General features: G+C 46.3%; 1 protein-coding gene across 1 annotated transcript; it reads right to left on the bottom strand.

The window, feature by feature from the left end:
• Positions 1-3,779: 3,779 nt before the first annotated feature.
• On the bottom strand, positions 3,780-17,205 carry KPNA7 (karyopherin subunit alpha 7). The gene is made up of 10 exons (XM_024205258.2): positions 17,140-17,205; positions 13,185-13,322; positions 12,544-12,629; positions 10,513-10,781; positions 9,818-9,900; positions 7,991-8,254; positions 7,227-7,460; positions 6,455-6,637; positions 5,533-5,682; positions 3,780-3,885 (listed from the first exon to the last, which is right to left on the bottom strand). Exons 1-10 carry the CDS (start codon positions 17,203-17,205, stop codon positions 3,799-3,801), a joined length of 1,560 nt encoding a protein of 519 aa, XP_024061026.1. The 3' UTR covers positions 3,780-3,798.
• Positions 17,206-20,599: the final 3,394 nt, after the last annotated feature.

Raw genomic sequence — 20,599 nt, 5'->3', positions numbered from 1 at the left:
GAATGGGGCATGATATCTTAAGTCACGGTAGATTTTCAGGAGAGGAGAAGACAGATCAGGTGGAATTTACATTCCATGAAGACTTTATGTATTTCTCCTTATATAGCCGCTCTACACCAATCACCAATAGAGTAGCCATCACTCCCATAGATTTTCTAGTGACTTTAGAAGATCAAGATAATACCTACCCTTTATACAGTAGCTTTTATTCTGTAGTTACAACTATACCTCTTTCTCATCTCATGATCATCACAGCCGGCTGAACCGTCCCACATGCCATTCAAGTGTCTGTCACTGCTGCTTGTGATTGGCCAGCAGATAGTGAATAATCCAAGGCCTAATTTATTTTTTCATAGGATGGCAAAAGGTAACTAGACCTATCACACATGCCCATCTGTGTTGCAGTCTCAATTGCATGTGTAGAGCTCCCTCAAGCAAATTCATCACCGATGTTCACCTGCCCTCCAGCATATTCCAGTTCTGCTAGGGAAGTTTCTGGTTTTGGTGTTTTCTGCAATACTTAAATGTCCCTTGAGTTAGATGGGGCAGTGCAAGCTCCCCTGGCAACTGCTCACCGTTCTAAGATGGAAGCAAGAGCTCCAACTGAGGTTGCAGCATCATGTCCAACTGCCACATCATCCTTGCCCCGTTGCCCTCATTGTTGTAGTAGCTGGAGAAGGCTGTGGCAAACCCTCTGCACCAGGACCGAGGCAGCCTCATATTGCACATGGGCTAGATGGCTTTCAACTAGCAAGGATTTCATTTATAACTACCTGGGGCTATAGTCAAATGAGTTAGCTAGAGGTTAGCATTGCTCAAGCCTAGCTGCTGTGCCACCCAAACCAAGATTGCTTTCTACAGGAGACTGGATACTGCATGTAGGAATGAATAGGCAGATTCTTGCCTAGATCTGTTCCGTGAGAGGGTCTTTAGGCAAGAGTTGTTAATTAGGAGAAAAAGCGTAGGAGGAAGGAGCTGTGATGTATTTTTCATTTGGACACCACAGGCAGCTTTTTGTACAGTCAAGTAATTACAGACACAGGAAGTGTCTGCAAACAGCAAGGTTCGGATGCTCTCTGCACAGCCCCTCCCTTTTCCATCACCACCGCCACAACCTCATGGTCTGGGGCAGAATCTACTTCATGGGAAATAAATAACAGGGAGCTGAAGTGTCAAAGCATCAGGCACCTATTACTTGAAGACCAAGTCAATAGCTAGGACTGTTTATGGTTTCTGCTATTAACTCCTGAAGTGGGGTGTTGGGGGCTGTTCTTATGAAGAGGTTTGAAGGGCAAAGTCCATTAGTGTGCTATGAACAGTGCAGTCTTCTAGTTAGAGACTTGCTCCTTCCCTGGTTTACCTTCTGTGAAGCACTGAGAGATCACTCACCCTCAAACCGTTGAGAGTATCTCCTGTACCACTAACTGCAGCTCCTAGTGCTGGGTGAAAGCATTGAGGGGGTGGGAATGCTGAAGTTCATCCTTGAAGATGAGGACCTGTTTGAAATAGACTTCAGAGAGGTGGGCCAGATCTTAAATAGTCTTGTGGACTGCTTTATCCATCTATTTGCCAGCCAGAAGTAGTCTACACAATGTTGCAGCAGTTACAGTTGCTGCCTAGATTAGTATTAAATATAGTTTTATTCCCCTCAGCATTAAAAGCTATCCTGTTACTAGCCAGCAGGTGACTCCTAGGCCACTTTTTGGGTACCACTGGTTTAGAGATTGATCAGACCTCTACACTGTGACATTACTATGAGAACAAGGGCTTCAGAAGTTGGATGCTATAACAAGGGGCATGGCTACACGTGCAGATGTAGAGCATTGGGAGTTAAACCAGCCTTCGGAGACCGCAGTAGGGAAAACGCTGCTGTGTGTTTACACACTCAGCTGGAAGCCCACTGGGGTGGCCACATTAGCAGCTCTTGCAATGCCACAAAGAACAGTGCATTGTGGTAGCATGCAAGTGGCTGCAACATGCTTTTCAAATGCAGGGGGTGACAAGGCATATGTTGTGTGTATGTGGGGGAGAGAGAGAGTTGGTTTTTGGGGTGCTGAGTGTGTCAGTATGCTGGCGTGTAAGTTCAGACAGCAGCAGGGCCCCCCCCCCCCTTCTCTCACAGCAAGCAGCATTCCACAGTAATGGTTGCTTTGTCCCAGAGCAGATAAGCATGCCAGCTGTCAGAAATGGAGCTTTGAAAGGGGATAGCCACATTCCTACAGCCAAGTTCAAAACAATGACAAGAGTGGCCACTTGACTTAAGAGGATTATGGGATGTTTCCAGAGGCCAATCACAGCATAGTAATGCAACACCTTGTTCACACTGACACCTGGGCCTTTCAGCCAAGGTGCAGCAAGCCTTATGCTTCTCATGGAGGTGGATTACCAGGAGTGCTCCAGCTGCAGAGTCCAAGTGCTCTAAGTGCCTTGCCAGTGTGGACAGGTCAGGAGTTAAGGCACCTAGGGCTGCTTTAATGTGCTCTAACTTGCAAGTGTAGCCAAGCCCAATGCAATGTTTAATTCAAGGTGAGAATTAGGGCAGAGATCTTAACTGTTCTAGCCCCCCCCCCCAGAGCTGGGAACCCTGATCATGCAGCTCCTGCTCTGAGCAGAGTATCAGTTCAAGAACTATGGCTTCCTCCTAAGCCAGTGTCACTTTATACAGTCAAGGGGCCCGTTCTTGCATGCAGCTGCTCCTCAGACTAGCAAAACAGAAATTACGAAGTTCATGGTTGTCTAAGAGAAGATACATCTCAGTGAAATAGGTAATGCCTTCAGGCTGCACATAATGAAATGTGTAATTGCTGTGCAGAGAGACCTGTGAAAAGCAGCCTTGGTACACACTTGTGCTTTAATCAAGCTAATTATCTTTATGGTACAGGTACAAGTTAGACTGACTCATGGAACCAGTTTTAAAGCTATGTGCAGTGGAGTGGATTATCTCCTCACCCTCGCCTGAACACTGCATGCTCAGCCTGCAATGAGGACATGGAAGAGCTAGTTCCTCCTGATCCTCCCAGGGAAATGTACCTTCCATTAACATGGCTCAAAACAGCTGCCATTGGCAAGTTAGCAGAAAACTCCAACAGTAAACGAGGGCTCATGCTTGATTTTTGGGCTACTGGAGCAAGCCACAGCTTGCCTACAACAGCCAGTTTTGCCACTACTACAAGTAGTGACATCTAACTCAACAGCTTTACTTGTTCAGGCCTCATTTTGGGCCATCAGCAACTGAGGCCAGTTTTAGAAAGTACGAATCCTCTTTAGCAGATGCTTAGGTCAACCAGGAAAGAGTGCCCTTAGTTCCCTTCTGTTGGGGTCAGGTGGTTTTTTGCCTATGAGATGGAAGCTCTTTAAATAGCTTATTGTAGAGCTAAGAAGGTTTCAGTCACATCCAAGCTTACTTGAAAATTTCACCACATGTGGCCAGATAAAAGTTTGCTTTATTCCAATGCTCTAAGCAGCAGGATGTTATCTTACAAAGTCTTCTGAGTAAGACTTAGGAAAGCTTTTATTTTGCTTTGTGAACTAGGTGGACTGAATTGTCCATCCATACCCCTTGCCTGAAAAACAGTTCTGTGGACTCCAACAGGGTCTGTCCTAATATCTCAAACACTACTGAAGACATTCACAGCAGAGATTTGGCTTCAGAAGCATGTAGTACAAATCCAGAAAGTGATTTATTGTCAGATTTCAGAAATACAAAAAAAACAATGCCTTTGTTCCTCTTGAAGGGCTTGGCAGCCAGACAGGAAGACACCTCCACCCACCAGCTCAGTGTTTTGTGGTGCTTCATCTTTAGAAGTTGTAGAAATCCGGTTTCTCTGCTGAGAAGTTGAAGGTTTGTCTTTCTTGGTCAGATTCTGGCTGCAGGTTTGGATTCTCCTAGAGAAAGACAGATACTCATCAGGTGAACAATAGTGGCAGTAGCAGTTCATTGGGATTGCTGAGGCCCAAGTTTCTGCCCTCTTGTTGCTCTTCTAAAATCTGGGAAGTACTCAGAGGAGGTCTAAGCTGCAGCACGGAGCAAACCTCCCAGCCTGAGTAGTCAGACACTCACACTGGCTTCACTCCATCTAGTACATCAAAAATAGCGATTGCAGCTTGCCATCCTAGCTTCGATCCAAGAGGTTGGATGGGCCTGTGAGGTCAAGCTGCTGCCTGAGCTTGCTTCCAGCTGCAGTGTGGACATATCAGGGGCAGTTAGCGAAGGGTGTTTCATGCAGTGGAGACTGGCCATTTGGACTTGACTAAGTGACTAATTTCTTATAGCAATGGAATGCTTAGATCAGTCATCTCACTGGCAGTGCCAAGACAACTGGGGACTAGTTCAGATGCTGTTCCAACCCCTCTAGTACTGCACAAAGCAGGGATAGCCTAGGCCTCCTGTATTGATTGTGTCGATGGGCTGACAGTCACAGCTACAGGTCAAGTGTCTCAGAAGCATTGCAGTAGAGTCAGTGTTTACTCAAGTTCTGATCACTGCTGTTACAGCCTGACCGTTTCTTTGTAAGGGATCTCAGTCTTTGCCTTCTTCCTGTGCCCCCAAATCCTTCAAGGTTTGGGTCAGCTACTCAGAACACATGAGGCTTCCCTACAAGGGACAGGATTTTAAAAGGAAACACACTGCAGGATTTTAACAATAGTTTCTAGACCTTAGAATTTGGGATATGAACATCCTACCAATATAGCACCTATAGATTTTAGGTAGGGTCTGGTCCCACTGTGCTTGGGTACCATACAGACTAGTATGAGAAGCCCTGCTCAAAAAGCTTGTCATTTAAAGGTGCCCCAATTCATCTTGATGAGTGTTTGCTCTTAAGCCTAATGATATTATGAACACATTTCAGATACTTTAGCAGCACAGCTACGCTCTGTGCGTGCACAAGTGCTGCAACTGCAGTTATAGTAAGTCACATAGCCCTGTCTAGCACCTGATGTGCCCCTAAGTGCCCTGTCTCATTTTCCCCTCCCCAAATGCAACAGTAACCATAACTTTAGAGTTACTGCACAAGGCCAGTGTTCTAAACTTAACCTTTGATAGAGGGAGATTTGTTGTGAATTAACAGGATTTGATCTTCCATCTATAGAGCTAGCAGCTTGACAAGAGTGCTCAATTAGAGTAGGATGTTTAGTCTAGTCTTCCATTCATGCCAACAAATTAGCTAAGCTTTAAATAAGTCAAGCCTATTTACATTTGCAGTTCATATAAATCCTTGAATCATTCCAACAGCTGTCATTTGGAGATAGCCAAAAAGGAACTCCAGCAGCAAGATAGGATTTGGTTGACTTTGTTGGGCATCAACTCAACCTAACTTAAGTCTTGACCTTCTGGTGTCCAGATTAGTAACTGATACCTGTGAACTGAATGATGGCACAGTCTGAGGCTAATAAACTGCAGAAACTCAAGATTGTTTCAGGTTTCTGAAAGCCTGGATGGAGAGACCTGGCAGAAGATACTATTCAGAGATCACATGTGATAACTGTTCTCCCCATGCTACCACTTGGAAGTAGTTGAGACAGTCCACATACCTCACTAGCGAAGTATCTCTCTATGAGACCTAAGGCAGCTTGATAAACCATGGTATTATTATGGGTTTGCAGTGCTTCAATTTTCTCCAGGCCACCAAGTTCTTCCACTAGAAAGCACAGCTTTTCTGTCTCTTCCAGCTTCTCAGCTGCCTGTGGAGATTGGGAGAAGGAGCAAGGAGATTAGATAGCACCAGCTGCCATAGGTGCCTTCTTGACATACTGAAAAAATAATTTAACTCCATCAGATGGCACCTTGTTCTGGGACTATCCATTGAATCCCCACTCCTGCACACCGAAGTGTTGTAGAGTCAAAGCCTGCATGCAGGTATGCCGTTTGTGAGCTACAAGCTCTCCAGTTGGATCCTGCAGTGCTACAAGAATGAGGCCTGAAGCTCAGGTATTTACAAAATTAAACCACACAATAAGTACTTGGCTCCAAGGGATTTAGTTACAAGCCTCTGGGACCAGTTGTTGATCTTAAGTGGTTAACCTCAGTGCTTTTATTTAAATATTAAGATTTAGGTTTTCAAGAACTCTTTACTTCTGTGCTGTTACACAGCACGTCAATAGGAGTTGTTTCCAGAGGGGGCCAATATTTACACAGGACATGGTTGTAGTGTCATACTAGCTTGTTTCATCCTCTTAAGGAAGAGAGAGCTGCAAGCAGAAATCCAAGCTTCGTTTCTCTTAGCACTGCTTTTAACTTTATCTAAGTTGGCTCAAGTTTTTGGTATTTAGTAGTCATTTTGGGGCAACACTTGCCTTCTACTGCCTACAGCCTATCCCAAGGGTAGGGCCAATACTGGTGATCCATGTGCACAGGCAAGTGTGACCCTAGTGCATACAAGTTTGAGGCCCCCCAAAGGAAAAACCACCACCACTTACAAAAAAGCAAGACCACCACTGGAAGTGAAGGTCTTACCAGGAAGAGATTTGAAATTGTATCAAGGATGACCAGGATGGTTTTGCCATCTCTGGCAGAGAGCAGATTGAGCAGAGGTTTAAGGACCCCATACTGGACAAGTTCCACCACTTGCTGTACAGTGCCTCCTGTTGTGAAGTTGGCTACTGCCCACACGGCCTCTTTCTGAGCTTTAAATTCTCCCTGCAAGAGAGATGCATGTTAGAACTTGGAGATCTATTCACCTATATCTATAAAATGTAACAAGTGGAAAAGGACTAGACAGTTTCCTTGATGCGCCGTTTGCTTAAGCACTCTGTAGTCTCAGGAGTCTGCTTAATTCAAGAATTAAGCAAAGCTTTGTAGAGGTGACACATGGGGGCATATAGGGTCATGCTGCTTCCCCCCCACCCCCATTGGCTGCTTGGCTTTTACTGAGCATGGTCAGTAACACTGCTTAAGCCAGCTGCCCTCTGTCTCCCCACCCACAACTATCACCAGGCACAAGTCATCTGACACTTGTGATGTCTGTATGGAAGAGGTTGGTCATAGGGAAAGAGTACCTGCATGCTTCTATGAGGGGCGTGCAAGAAAAGTGTGCAGCTCCCTTGCAGTTCTAAGGCACATGAAACAAGCCAGAGTACCTCAAGAGGAGTAGTAGCATGTGCCGTTCCTCCTAGTACAAACAAAGTCTCAGACTAGAAGTGGGAAGCATGGAGCTTTTAACAACTCACTGCTTTTGCAGTAGCGGTAATCCCAGTGCCACACATCACGCACACTGCTTCTCCCGTACCTTATCCAGCAGCTCCACCAAGGGAAGTAGCAGCCCACAGGTGATGAGTTGCTGGATCTGATGGCAAGGTCCTGCTGCAATGTTACTGAGAGTCCATGCTGCCTCCTTCTGTATAGTTGGCTTTGGGTGTTGCAAGAGCTGTGGCAGGACGGTCAACACACCTGCATCGATGGCCATCTGGGTCTGCTCATCCGTCCCAGTGACTACATTCCCAATAGCACGTAGAGCAGGGGTCTAGGTAGAGAGAAATGATTCACTCCCTGAACGAGCGAGATGAGGAGACAGTCTTTGGCAGGGCCCCCAGACTTAGTCACCCAAGAAGCAGAACTAGTCTAACAAGTGTTTCCCCCCAACATTGGTCTTTCCCTTACTGACCAGTAGAAAAGTTCATTCATGCTGCTGGCCCCTGCAGCCATAACCTAACTAGTGCACAACTCTGGTGTCCTACTTTTAAGACAAGTCCCACTTTCAGAGGAAGTTGGCTTGTTAAATCTTTAGGTCATGCAACCATAAGCCAGCAAGACCAGGGTGCTGGATCAGCAGCAGAGCTACCTCTGCAATCTAGGGAGCAGGACAAGCCTATTATGGTGGACAAGGATACCTTTGTTTCCCTCCCAGCTCCAGCATGCTTCCAATTCCAGTCCTAGAAGGGAGGAGTCTTGCTTTTTAGGTTTCCCTTTGTAGCACTGAATTGTGCCTTTGTGGAGGAGTGAGGTTCATGAAAGAATGAGTATTTCTTGCCATAGCCCATGTGTTTTACCTACCACAACACTTAATTCTGGACTGGCCATGAGTTCCACCAGCCTCGGGAGAATCCCAGTCTCCACCACCACATGGATGCGATCATTGGACCCATCAGTCAGGTAGGATACAGCCCAGCAAGTGTCAGAGAGGATGTCCTTATCTTCATGTTTCAGTAGGCGAATGAGCACTGGCAGGATCTGTCTCACTGCCTCAAGGGGTGGGTAAGGGTTCTTGTTCCTGCAGAGGTTTGACAGCGTCCATGTTATATTTCGCAGGAACCCAACCTGAAACACAAGGGAGGATGTTCTCATACAAGACTGAGAATCTGCAAAGTTAAGGCCAGGGAAAGGAAGCACTCTAGAAGTGGTGCATTTGCCCCATTTAATAGCATTTCCTCATGAGTTAGAGGGGAACAGCAAAGAGTCAGTGTAGGGGAATCCTGCAAAGAGTGGCAACTTTCCGTGAAGTTTGAGGTGGGGGGAGGGGGAGAGAAAGGATAAGATGGGAGGTGAGTTAATAGGGTGCCCCCATCTGAGATGAGGTAGGAGTAAGAAGGCAGTCTCCTTCCCCCATGATAAATTGCTACCTGGTGAGAAGTCTCTCAAACAAAATACCTGGTGGCATGACAAACAGATACTAAAACAGTAAGTGAGATTTTTAAACTAGAGCTGTTTGGCATGTTACAAGTTAAATGCCTGTTTCCAAGGCAAGCATTTGCTGGACCTTTGGGACCAAGATTATGGAGTAATCCCCTACAGAGTTCGGATCTGGAGTGGTTGGTTTTTCAGCATGGGCTGATCTAACGTACTGTGCATGGAGGCTATGAATAGCTAGTGCTGTGCAGACCATATTCATCACAGTGGGAGGGACGCACAGACTTTGTGAACCCAGATGTTGCTGTCCTTCAGAAAGAGTTGCATCTACCATATTATGTTTTCAATACACAACTAATCTGTCCATGCTGTTCCCTGGGAGGAGTATGTGAGTACATCTAGGAATGCAGCAGCAAGAGACAGAAAAATACAGAAAGAACTAGGAGCATCTAAGGCAGGGCTTCTCAAACTGGGGGTCATGACCCTTCAGGGGGTTGCAAAGTTATTATGTGGGGGGTTGCGAGCTGTTTCATCTGCAGCATTTATAGTAGTGTTAAATATAAAAAAAGTGTTTAATTTGTATGGGGATGCTGCACACACAGATGCTTGCAATGTGAAAGGCATCACCAATACAAAAGTTTGAGAACCACTGATCTAAGGGAAGGACATTGCTTAACACTGCCCTAAATTGCCCCTCCTCTACCCAGAAGGCTCCTATTACCCCCACCCCCGTCCTGATTTTTCATATTTGCTGTCTGGTCACACTACTGCTTCTTGTCCTCTCCCTCCCCCCACGTCCTCCATCCTTTTGGGAGTGACAATTCAGCATCTTACCACTTTATCTAGTTCTGACAGTTGTTTGCTACTGAGCACTAGACAAGTGGAAAAGTTTAAAAGAGGATGAGACCCAGAGTGGAAAGGTTCCTTAGATCTAGGTGCAGGGGGACCAGCTTGCTACATCTGCACATTTGCCACCATTAGACAGCCAAATCAGCATGGACAGGTGAAAGCGGTCATCTTTGTTAGTTTGTATCCAGTGGGTTTCCAATTAGCCAATCACAAACCATTAACTATATACAGGACAAGATATCCTTTTCTTCCAGCCCCTCCAACTGTTTTATCCCAAGAGCAGAGCCCATCCCACCTTTACACAAATGGGTTAACATTTGGCTTTGTTACAAGTGATTAGTAGTCACAGTTCAGCAATTAGTCAAGTGATTAACAGCTACTAATTCAAGGAGTTGGAATATTTACAGGAGTAGAAGGCGACACCAGGGCCAACAGAGGAGGAATCACATTGTTGTGGATAAGGGAGTCTCTGTACATGGGGCCATCACCTGTATGGAGAAGAGCAGAATGGTTTGTTTACAGTTGTCTTATCTAGCAGCCAGACTACTTCCTGATGTGTTAAAGAACAGAATTACAACAAGTAGTGTCTACACTTGCAGCCACCAGTAGGTGATGAGGTGGTTTATTTTTGGTAGGCAAACTAGAGCCATAAAGTATTGTTTGTTTTCAATTGGTGAGGATTGAGTGGCCAGACAGTTTTCCCCTCATGCAAACTGAATTTTGAGAAAATCAAAACCATACTCTTTGGCAAGAAAGGCGTGTTAGATGAGGCAGATGGGGGGTGGGGGTGGGAAGAGAATAAAGACTGAGTACTCTGCCTTCATAACAAGAATTTAAGGTCTCAGTAAGGGTTGTTCTTCAGCACACAGATGCTGGCTGGGTTTGCCTATACCACAAGGTTAAGTAGATGGATTTATTGGTCCTTATACCCCAGGCTTTATCTTATTTTGAGAAGTCTAGATATCTAGTTCTCATTAAGGCTAGAGGGCATGAGATTATTGCCAAGGCAACAGTGATCACAAGGCAAAAATCTGGAGGCATTCCAAAGGAGAGCCCTTGCACAGGTCACCATTTTGTGAAAGCTAGAGAGTGCCTCTTACCTGCTATGTTACCCAGTGCCCACACAGACTGTTCACTGATATGCATGTGTGGAGAAGACAAGAGGGCTACGAAGGCTGGGACAGCACCTGCCTCCACAACGGCTCTTGTCTGGTCAGATGTTCCAGAAGCAATGTTAGTCAGGGCCCACGCGGCTTCGAACTGCAAGGTAACGTTATCGTTACGGCTCAAGAATTCCACCAGTTTGGGAATAATCCCTGCTTCAATAATCTGATTGAGAGGTGGGTTCCTCTGCCGGGACAGCATCCTCCTGTGGGGGACAGACAGGAAATGGCATCTCAGGGTAAGTTCTCCCTTTTCACTCAGTCAGTGGGAAATAATGATGAACCACAATCCTATATGAATCTGAACTATAGCGAGATGGACCCTGGAGTGTTTTACACAGCAAGTAGACAAGCTCTGTAGCTCTCACTATAGGAAAACTGAATTCAGCATCTAGTTTAGGCAAATCCTACAGTAGTTATTGTGTATTCAAGAGTTAGTCTTCTACAAAAACTGTAGTCACACGGGTCTTCAGGAGGTCACGGTGGCAGCAATATCATTGTTTGCCTATGGCTCAGAGCAGTGGCAACCAGAGAAAGCATGTTAACAAGAGCAGTAATACCTCCTCTTCCCTGTTTTGAGATTACTGCTTTTTTGGGGTGGGGGGGTCCTTTAGAAGACTTGTTTTCTGGTACAGTCTGCTACTTTGACTACCTACAGCTTGTTGATATTTTGCCTGGGACACTCAAGAGCCAATTGCAGGTCAGCTCTGCCATGCACCTGGAAGACTGGCCTTCTTCCTTGAAGGGGTCAGTCACATCTAGTTTTCAAGTTGTTTTAGTTATGTGCACAAGCTGGGCCCAGTAGAGGCCAAGTTTGTCACTTGTGAAGCAAATGCATTTGAATCAGTCTCCAGAGGAGCGAGGTTACTGCACTGCCCATCATAACCACCACAGGACCGTTAGGAAGGCTCTTGAGGTACATCTACACAGCAATTAAAAACCCCCACAGTTGGTTCATGCCAGTTTGCGGGGCTCTGGCTAAGGGGCTGTTTAACTGTGGTGCAGACGTTCAGGCTTGGGCTGCAGCCTGACCTTTGGGACCCTCCCACTTCAGGCTCCTGTGAACATCTACACGGCAATTAATAACAGCCCCTTAGCCCGAGCCCTGCAAGCCCAGGCCAGCCACAGGTTTTTAACTGCAGTATAGAGGTGTCCTAGTCATTCTGGCAGACATGTCAGATTCAACTTCCTAGACAAGGGTGTCAGCAAAAGAAGCCAGGAGGAGCCTTCAATGAGTGGTGGTAGCCACAGCAACCCCCCCGCCCTCTGAAGGCCAAGGTGGGAGGCTGCATGTGGCCTGAAGGAAGAGTTGCACCTCAAACAGGCCTAACCCTGTCGAGGAGAGGAGACACTTAACCAGCTGTGTTCCTTCACAGTGCTTGTCCCCTCAGACATTAAAGTCTGTTCTTAAACTGTTCTAACCTGAGCTTCAGACATTGGTTGGTTTCTTCCCCCCCCACCCCCAATCACTGACAGGACAGGAAACATCCCTTTCCCCACCCATGAGTTAGCAAGGAAGCACCCCTACTTCTACACAGGCTAATGTTTGAGTTGCCTCACGTTTTGGATTCTGGCTTTTGTACCCTTGCCCTTTTCCCTTCCATTGTTCCGGGTACTTTCATGCTCCCCCCTCCCCCCCCCCATTGCTGCAGTATTTGAATGCCTCAATCTGATTTCTTCTCTTGCTCACAATTGTGTTGTGAAGTACTATTATCCCCATTTTACAGGTGGGAAACTGAGGCAGAGACAAAGCAACTTGCCCAAGGTCAGACAGGAAGTCTGGTGAAGTAGGGACTTCAACACATGTCTAGTCCTATGCCAATACCCTAACCACTGGACAATCCAGCCTCTCTAGTCCTTCAATTAGGTCTGCAGTAAAACTCTTGAGCAGGGAACAGGTCTGTAGCACATCTGGGCACTACATCAATATTTGTATTCTATTGCACAGAAAGAACTGTTACAACATACCTGGCTGTCTGAGTAGCCTTCAGATGAAGCTCAGGATTGTTCCCATTCACAGCTTGAACTATTTCCTCCAAGGAGAGCTGAGCAGTCTGTCATGGAGAAAGGAGATTCAGAGTCAGACAAGGTAAGCCAAGACTCAGAATTCATCTTTGTAGTCAACTAGAAGCCTAGGCCCAATCTGCCACCACTGCATGTCTAAACAATATTCATCCTTTATGCAATGCAGTTTCAGGATGAGGCAGAGGAAGAAAGTCCATGAAAACCTCAGATGTAAGGGATCCCTTGTGCCAGGCAGGAATAAGGCCGCAAGTTCTGAAAGTTTGTTGAGAATGTTCCAGGGTAGCCAGACTATCAGCTATCACATTGCATTCACTGCTCAAGTAGCCAGCTTGGGTTCTTGCCAGTTCTATCTTCTAACAGGAAGTCTAACATACACCATTGGAAGAAGTTTTAAGACATCCCCTTTCTAGTTTATTTTGGATAGTCTTCCTGTAGAACCAAGTCACTTAAATAGACTTGTTAGTGTTCACTGCAACATCTGAGCAGCTCACAGAGTGGCTAGCAACTATGTCACTACACAAGTTAGCCTGGCCATAGAGTCTAGCAGCTAGCATGGTTTTTGCACAGCAGTGCACTGTACTCACTGCATTCTTTTTCTCTTGTTCTGGAGAAAGACTCTCTCCCATGGAAGAGAAAGAAATGTTCCTTCGTTTTAGGATCTGTTCATCTTTCTTGGCCTTTCGAAGTTCTACATTAACCTCCATCCTCTGGCGTCTCATCGCCTATGAAGGAAGAGTGCCATATGTTACAAGCGGTTTTGTGAGTATCAGCTCTGAAGATGGATGTTTCATAGCACTGCACACATTATTTCTCTAGGAAGTGATCTGACTTCTATCCCAAGTTTAGCCTTCAAGTGTTCTGCTCAGATTTCCTGTTTGACTTATTTAAGCTTTGTAGCTTCACAAATATTGTGACAAAGTCTTGCACATGAGAGATTGTAGGTGCCAACCATTATTGGGGGTAGGGGATTGTGGCAAGTTTTGAGTTATGCTGCAAGACCAAAAAATGGGCATCTTGTAATGATCTGCCATTGGACAGGATGCTACCTTTACAACTGCTCTGATGACTAGGAGAGTAGATGATATTCCTCTGGTAAATGCTTTAGTGCGATCCTAGAGACATTAAGGTAAGCCATCAGATTCACAGATTACAAGGCCAGAAGGGTCCACTGTGTTCATCTAGTCTGACCTCCTGTATAATTAAGCTTGGAAAGAGGACATTTACAGACAAAAATGTAAATTTCACCATCCACACACAAACCAGTGAAAAAAAAAAAATCAGCAACTGAAAATTAGACAGGCCAAGAAAGAAGTGCGCTATTTGAGAAATTCTAGTTTGATTTTAAGAATATTTACTTTGTATATTTTGACATGTGATGCAGACAATTTGTGCTTAAAGCTTTCTGAAGCTCAAAACTTGTCATTAAATAATTGTCTGACAGCCCCCGATGATTTCTTGAAACTGAATGTTTAACGTTAAATGCTTAAAACCAAACAGCAATATTCTTGGTCAATCATAAAAGAAATAAAAAGTGAATTCTGCAAGGCTTATTTATAAGCCAGGACATAGAACTTCAAAATAGTTCCTGGAGCACATATCTTTTAGAAAAAAGATCCAGTCACCAGCGATGGGGAATACATCCATATCCATGGTAATTTGTTCCAGTGGTTAATTACCCTCACTGTTAAATTTACACTATTTCCAGTCTGAATTTGTCTAACTTTAACTTCCAGCCATTGGATCATGTTACACCTCTCTGGTAGCTTGAAGAGCCCATTATTAAATCTTGGTTCCCCATGTAGGTACTAATCAAATCACCCCATAACTTTCTCTTTGTTAAACTAAAGAGACTGAGCACCTTGAGTCAACTATAAGGCAGGTTTTCTAATCATTTAGTTGTTCTCATGGCTCTTCTCGGAGCCCTCTCCAATTTATCAACATCCATCTTGAATTGTTGGCACCAGAAGTGGAGCTAGTATTCCAGTGCCAGAGGTAAAATAATCTTACTCCTACATGCAATTCTGCTGTTTATGTACCCAAGAATCACATTAGCCATTTTGGTGACAGCATGGTCCTGGGAGCTCATGTTCAGCTGATAATCCACCACAACCCTCAAATCTTTTTCAGAGTCACTGCTTCCCAGGATCAACTCCCCCATTCTGTAAATACAGCCTACATTCTTTGCTCCTAGATGTATATATTTAGCTATATTAAAGATATTGTTTGCTTGCGCCCAGTTTACCAAGCAATCCAGATCACTATCAGAAATCTGCCCCTGTCATTATTTATGAAGGACAGCTTTTGGCTTGCATCCTTACACATGCTAAAGGGGAAGGGCAGCTTCGTTTAGACATGTTAGAAATAGCTAATTTATTGGCATAGATGTTATTTTCATTTCACTAGGAAACTCCAGACAGTCTTAAGAGGACTTGTTCTGATGTTTCCCCTCTCAAGGCTGTCACAACTCTGTTTACACTGGCACTTCCTATCCATACGTTTTGATAAAGCCATCCTCCCTGTCAGTCCCCCCTTTAGGGCATTCCTGACACCAGTGTAGTCAGACTGTTTTGTGATCAGTGTCAGATTTGTAGGTGCACCAGAGAACAGTTATCCTCTAAGAGAACGCTTCACTGCAGCCATGTACAAGCGTTTGGCTCCACTTGAGTGTTATTTCAGATTGTCTTTGTCTCAATCAATCAAATATAACTATTCCCAAAGCAGTGGGTCCAGACTGCTTTGTTATACTGCTGTAACTCACTTCCCTTTTGAATCAGAGGCCGTGCATCACTGCACTTTCTCAAGGTAAGTGCAGAGCATTCTGGGCAGACATCCCCTGGTACGGTGATCCACCACCAGGCTCATGAGTTCTGGGATTTTTCCCCTCACTGTATGGGGGAACACCTACTGGAAGCCACTGGAATTTGAGGACTTGGTCAAACCAATGCCCATGATTCCTCTCCTGTCATCCCACAGGGGGCATGGCTGCTATAATTTGTATGTGACTGTGTGAGAGCTCTCCAAAGGAGGGCACACCTGGCTGCACACCAGCATTTATCAGGGCAATGACATCTGGTCAAGATGACCCAGGACCAGTAGGGCACACAGAGGTAAACTGACAGGCCCACCCAGGTGGGCACTAATGCAGTGTGGGATAGCAGTGGGAGGACTGCCAGACGCAGAATAGCTAATTCAAAATGAGGATGCATTCAGACCAACCTTATTCCAGGGCAACTCCTTCCAAATTAGAGAGTCTATCTGCAGCCAAAATGGATTAATTAAAGCAGAATGGGATGTTGTAATTAAACATGTGTATGCAAGGCAGTTTATCCTAAAGCAATTCAGGTTAATCTAAGATAGCTTTCAAGTTTACGCAAGCCCCTACAAATATTTTCCTTACCCCAGGATGTTTTTATTTTAAAACTCGGCAGGACTTTTAAAGGTTTGTCAACTTGAGATGTCGCCAGCTGGAGAAAGTTGCATCAGTTATGAAACCTGCCCCCAAATCCTCTGTCCGTTTGCATTTTTTCCTACTTTTTAAAGGGTTTTCCTCAGTTTCTGTACAAGAGGACCACAGAGGAAGTGCTAGAGAACACTGTTCCAACTGAATAAAACCCAGATCCATCTCTCAAATTCTATATTATATGTAATCTTTTCCAAGTCTTGATCCCCATGCAGATAATTTTGTAATTTTGTTTTGAGGGCCGCGTAAAACTCAAACAAAACACCCCAAGCCATGCAAGACACAATTTTAGTGCTAGCTTCAAGTGTTTGTAGCTGCACAAAATTATGACAGATACCATTAAGCTTCAGTTTGACAGACCTGAAAAGCAAAATCTCTGCCTTTTACAAGTGTCGAGAGCCAGCTTTCTGCCCCAGTGATTTCTTACCAAGTTTTAGTTTCTCTTTTGCGGTTTAAAGCTAGATCTTGTTCTTTCAAGCTCAAGGCATGTTTTCTTCCTGCTGTATTAAGGCTTGTCTACACGTAGAGCACTGCAGCTGTAGTGGTGCAGTTGTGCCACTGTAGTGCTTAGTGAAGATGCCACCTATGCTGACAGGAGATGGGTTTCTCCTGTCTGCCTAAGTAACCCATCTTCTCAAGAAGCGGTCTATACCACGGATTTGTTTGGTATAACTACATCACTCAGGGACATGAAGCAACGTAGTTATATTGACTTAAGTTCACAGTATAGATCAATAGTTCTCAGCCTATTTACTATTGTGGGCCACATATGTAGCTCTCTGGTTTATATGGGCTACAGCCACACAATATATATACTACCTGTATGGCCCTGAGGATGTCACATGGGCCACAGCTGCATGCTTAGCAGGCCACAAGCGGCCCACAGGTTGAGAACCTCTGGTGTAGGCCAAGCCTAAATCTCATGTTATATGCTTTATCATATTCTGAAAGATACTGTTTAGACCACTTACAGTCAACATTTTCAATTTCTGTGCCAGAAGGGAAAACACCTTGGGAGGAATCATGCACACACACCAATTTGGTCAGGACACTGATTGGTTGGGGACCTCCATACTTACAGCTGTATCTTTGCCTTTATTTTTAAACTTTTTCATCCTCTCATCTTGCTCGTTTGTGGTAGGCATCTTTTCAGCTGTTTGTTGAGCGAGTTCAAAGCTTCAGCTGCAGATAGGATTTGAGACAGAACAGATTAAGTTTCAGTGATTAGTTAGTTTCACTGCAACTAGCCGGCAAGCTCCACTTACAGGGTTTAACTTGGTCTAAAGGGAGAGGCTGCACCTAGCACAGGTATGGGCTGTGAACATACATGTTCCAGTGTCCAAAGTCTAGTGCTCCAAACAGCTTTGTCCCCAGCACATACACTCTACTGCATCAACATTTGGGCACAAATTTGTTTTCTGGACAGGAAGGACCATTTAAGGCTCATGCTCTGCAGCATGGGCTATCCTGGCAGTTAGCCAGACCTGAGTCACTTAGAATACTAACAAAAACCCCAGTGACTAACACTAGGCTATTGACGTTACATTTGTCACCAAGCACAGATCTGCTTGTGACAAGAACCCAGACATGTCCCAAGAGGTTTTTGTAGCCATTACTTGATACTGTAGCTTCTGCCTCAGTCTCTCTTTAGTTTAAGCACATTCAAAGCTGGAGAGGGATGCAAGAGAGTCCATGATGTTGAAAGCACTGACTTAAGGGGTAGCTGTGAAGAGACTGAATATGTGCAAGCCTACTTTCTTACACCAGGTAACCTGTACTGTTACAGTAATAGAGGTGTCCTAGTTATTCCTATTTTCCCAGATACATTTGTTATTATACCGCCATCAACAGCCAGTAAGTGGCTCAGATTTAAGTATTTTTCCAGATCAGAATTTGCACTAAGAAGCCTTCCCCATCACAAAGCTGTGGTTACAAGTGTTTGGTTATTTTAAAGACCACACAATGGTCAACGTTAGCCATAACTACAGACAAACTCAGATGCATACTACTGGGGAAAGCACACGGTACACACCACCAGCTGGTTTATTTCACAGGGGCGGATGTTGCAGGTGACCGAACAGCCCAAGAAGTTTAGTAAAGGACACGCAAGGCAAGTTTACACATCAACAGCAGTCCTGGGGTATTACTAGCATTAAAATCACAGATGCAGCTGATCTGTTAGAAGCAAGGTCTTTCTAAACATCCTAGTGTAGCAGTTTTACACACACATGTTCCTGTTCTTATCTTCTTACGTTCACCATCAGGCATGGGATATATTGCCCAAGCCTTTTGGAGAGGATATCCTGAAAATGTTGGCCCTTTGAGGCGCTTCCCACTTAAGGCACCATTTAAAGCAATTTATGCTCAACAGTTGCATGAGAAGCCAGATACAGCTACTAGTAGCCAAATCCACAAGTACATACCAGCCAGCTACCCAACAGGATGAAAAACTCTTGCCTAGTCATTCTACCAGCATGCAGCAGGGAGAGGAAGAGGCCAGTCAACTCCATAGGCTTCACCCACCCCTGCTTTAGGGCTGGATTTAAGCTGTAACTTGCATGCACATAGGGGAGGACAGTTTACTGATCAAACCCTTTGTTTCTGGCTGTACCACTAACAGAATGGACCTGTCACCCATCAACTCATGTATTGGATTTCTGTATTTCTCTGCCAATTGTAACAGACTTGCACAGGGGGAGAGCTCAGTCTAACAGGATTTGAGATGAGGAGGGGAGACTAAATGCTGCTGCTTCTTCCCAGAGGAAGATTTTAAACAGCCATTGAAACAACTCGTGAAAGCCTCCCTCAGGAGGAGCCTCTTCTAGTACTAACCAGTCCACTACTGCCAGAGAGACCTAGCAGGTGGGTAACCTGCCTATGACCCCTGCCTTCCCAGCAAGGGCAGAAAAGTGACCTGCCCCCAGCAGCTGGGGGAGAAGGGAGCAGCCTACAGCCTCTGCAAGCATTTACATCAGGCGAGCCACAAGCTTCACCCCTTGCACAGCCAGAGAGCAGCTCTGCAGAGCCTGGCCTCCTACCCAAGCGAGGAGGCTACCCCACTGCGCCCCAGCAGCACGCCTCTCCCCCCCAGCTGGAGGGGGCTGCAGGCTGAAAAAACAAGCGTCAGTGGAAGCAGCGAGCGACCACTCCAGCCGGCGCAGGGACCCCAGCTACAGCCCCTCTGCAGCAGCGTCTGCTGCACCAGCTGTTCAACACAGGCCCCCCCAGCGGCGACGGGCCGGCGACCCCCTGTACCTGCTCAGCCCCTGGCTCTGTGCAAAGACTTCACCTAGAGCAGCGGCCTGAGGATGGCACTTTAATCTCCCGCGGATCTGTGTCGCCTCGCTGATTGGCTCTTTCCTGGAGCCGCCCCGCCCCCGTAATTACTTAACATTCTTTTGCCATAGCAACGCCTGGCTCCACCTTCGCAAGGCTGCAGGGGAGGTGTAGCAATCATCCTGCCCCCCCCCCCCCCCCCCGCCCGCGCGGATGGCCCCCAGCCACGGGCTCTGCTCCACCCAGTCTCGCGCCAGGGGCTTGGCTTGGCTGTTTTAGTTGCCCCTGGGGTGGGGCTTTTCATCCCCAACACATCAGTGTCTCTCCCCACCCTTTGCCATGCTAGGGTCCAGCCAGCCCAGTACTAACAGACCTCGGGCACTAGCACTGCACCAGAAGCAGGTATTTTCCAGTCCCTGCAGGCAGGGCCGGCTTTAGGAAGTGCGGGGCCCGATTCGAACAGTTTTGACGGGGCCCCGGCAGGGATGACTAAAAAAAAAACCACATAAAAAAAACACGTGGGGCTTGTATTCACCGGACCGCGCTCCTAGTCTTTGGCGGCGGGTCCTTCACTAGCTCCGGGTCTTCAGCGGCACTGAAGGACCCGCCGCCAAAGTGCCGCCAAAGACCTGGAGCGCCGCCAGGTGAGTAAAAATTAAAAAGGTGGCTCTAGCCAGGGAAGGGATTCTCTGGCACTGGCCCCCCACTCTGGGCGTCCCTGCCACTGGGCGCGGGGCCCTCTTAGGCGCGGGGCCCGATTCGGGGGAATTGGTGGAATTGGCCTAAAGCCGGCCCTGCCTGCAGGCAGGCTACATTGTGCATTAACTGTTCTGCTGGGGTGCTGGGATTTGCTTGACTAGCAGAGGCAAGCAGCGTGTTTAAAGTGCAGACAAAAACCAACTGGGAAAATTTGGGAAATGGCCCTTCCCCACATGAACTTGATATGAAACTGTTCTCATGTGGAGTGCTGGGGCAACTTCCCCCTTGCCCTGGCTGAACAAGGGTGGAAAGGAGCAAGCCGGGGGCAGGCACTGTGTTACCCAGCTCTACATCTGCTCCACAATCCCCATAATGCAAGGAAAGGAAGAGGCAGTCTGAGGCTAAAGGGGACCATGGTCAGACCAGTACAGAGAGAGGGGCTGCGTGTGAGCGGGAGAAACGGCACAGGCAGCAGCCTGGGAACTGGCTGTGCAGGGAAGGCCGGGTGGCAAGGAGCCCAGGAGGAAGGACTGGAAAATTGGGAGCCAGGCAGGGAAGCTGCCT

Source organism: Terrapene carolina, unplaced genomic scaffold (genome assembly GCF_002925995.2).
Source record: "Terrapene carolina triunguis isolate 2854851 unplaced genomic scaffold, T_m_triunguis-2.0 Scaffold93, whole genome shotgun sequence".
In the NCBI taxonomy this organism is placed as follows: domain Eukaryota; kingdom Metazoa; phylum Chordata; order Testudines; family Emydidae; genus Terrapene; species Terrapene triunguis.
This window is presented reverse-complemented; position numbering and strand designations above follow the sequence as displayed.

What these genes read in the sequence shown, in the direction of transcription:
- KPNA7 (XM_024205258.2), bottom strand. Translation starts at nt 17,205, where the DNA reads ATGCCTACCACAAACGAGCAAGATGAGAGGATGAAAAAGTTTAAAAAT. An exon ending in AAGGCTACTCAGACAGCCAG is followed by an intron (nt 10,782 to 12,543) that starts GTATGTTGTAAC and finishes TGTCCCCCACAG; the next exon opens with GAGGATGCTGTCCCGGCAGA. An exon ending in GGCACTGGGTAACATAGCAG is followed by an intron (nt 9,901 to 10,512) that starts GTAAGAGGCACT and finishes TTCTCCATACAG; the next exon opens with GTGATGGCCCCATGTACAGA.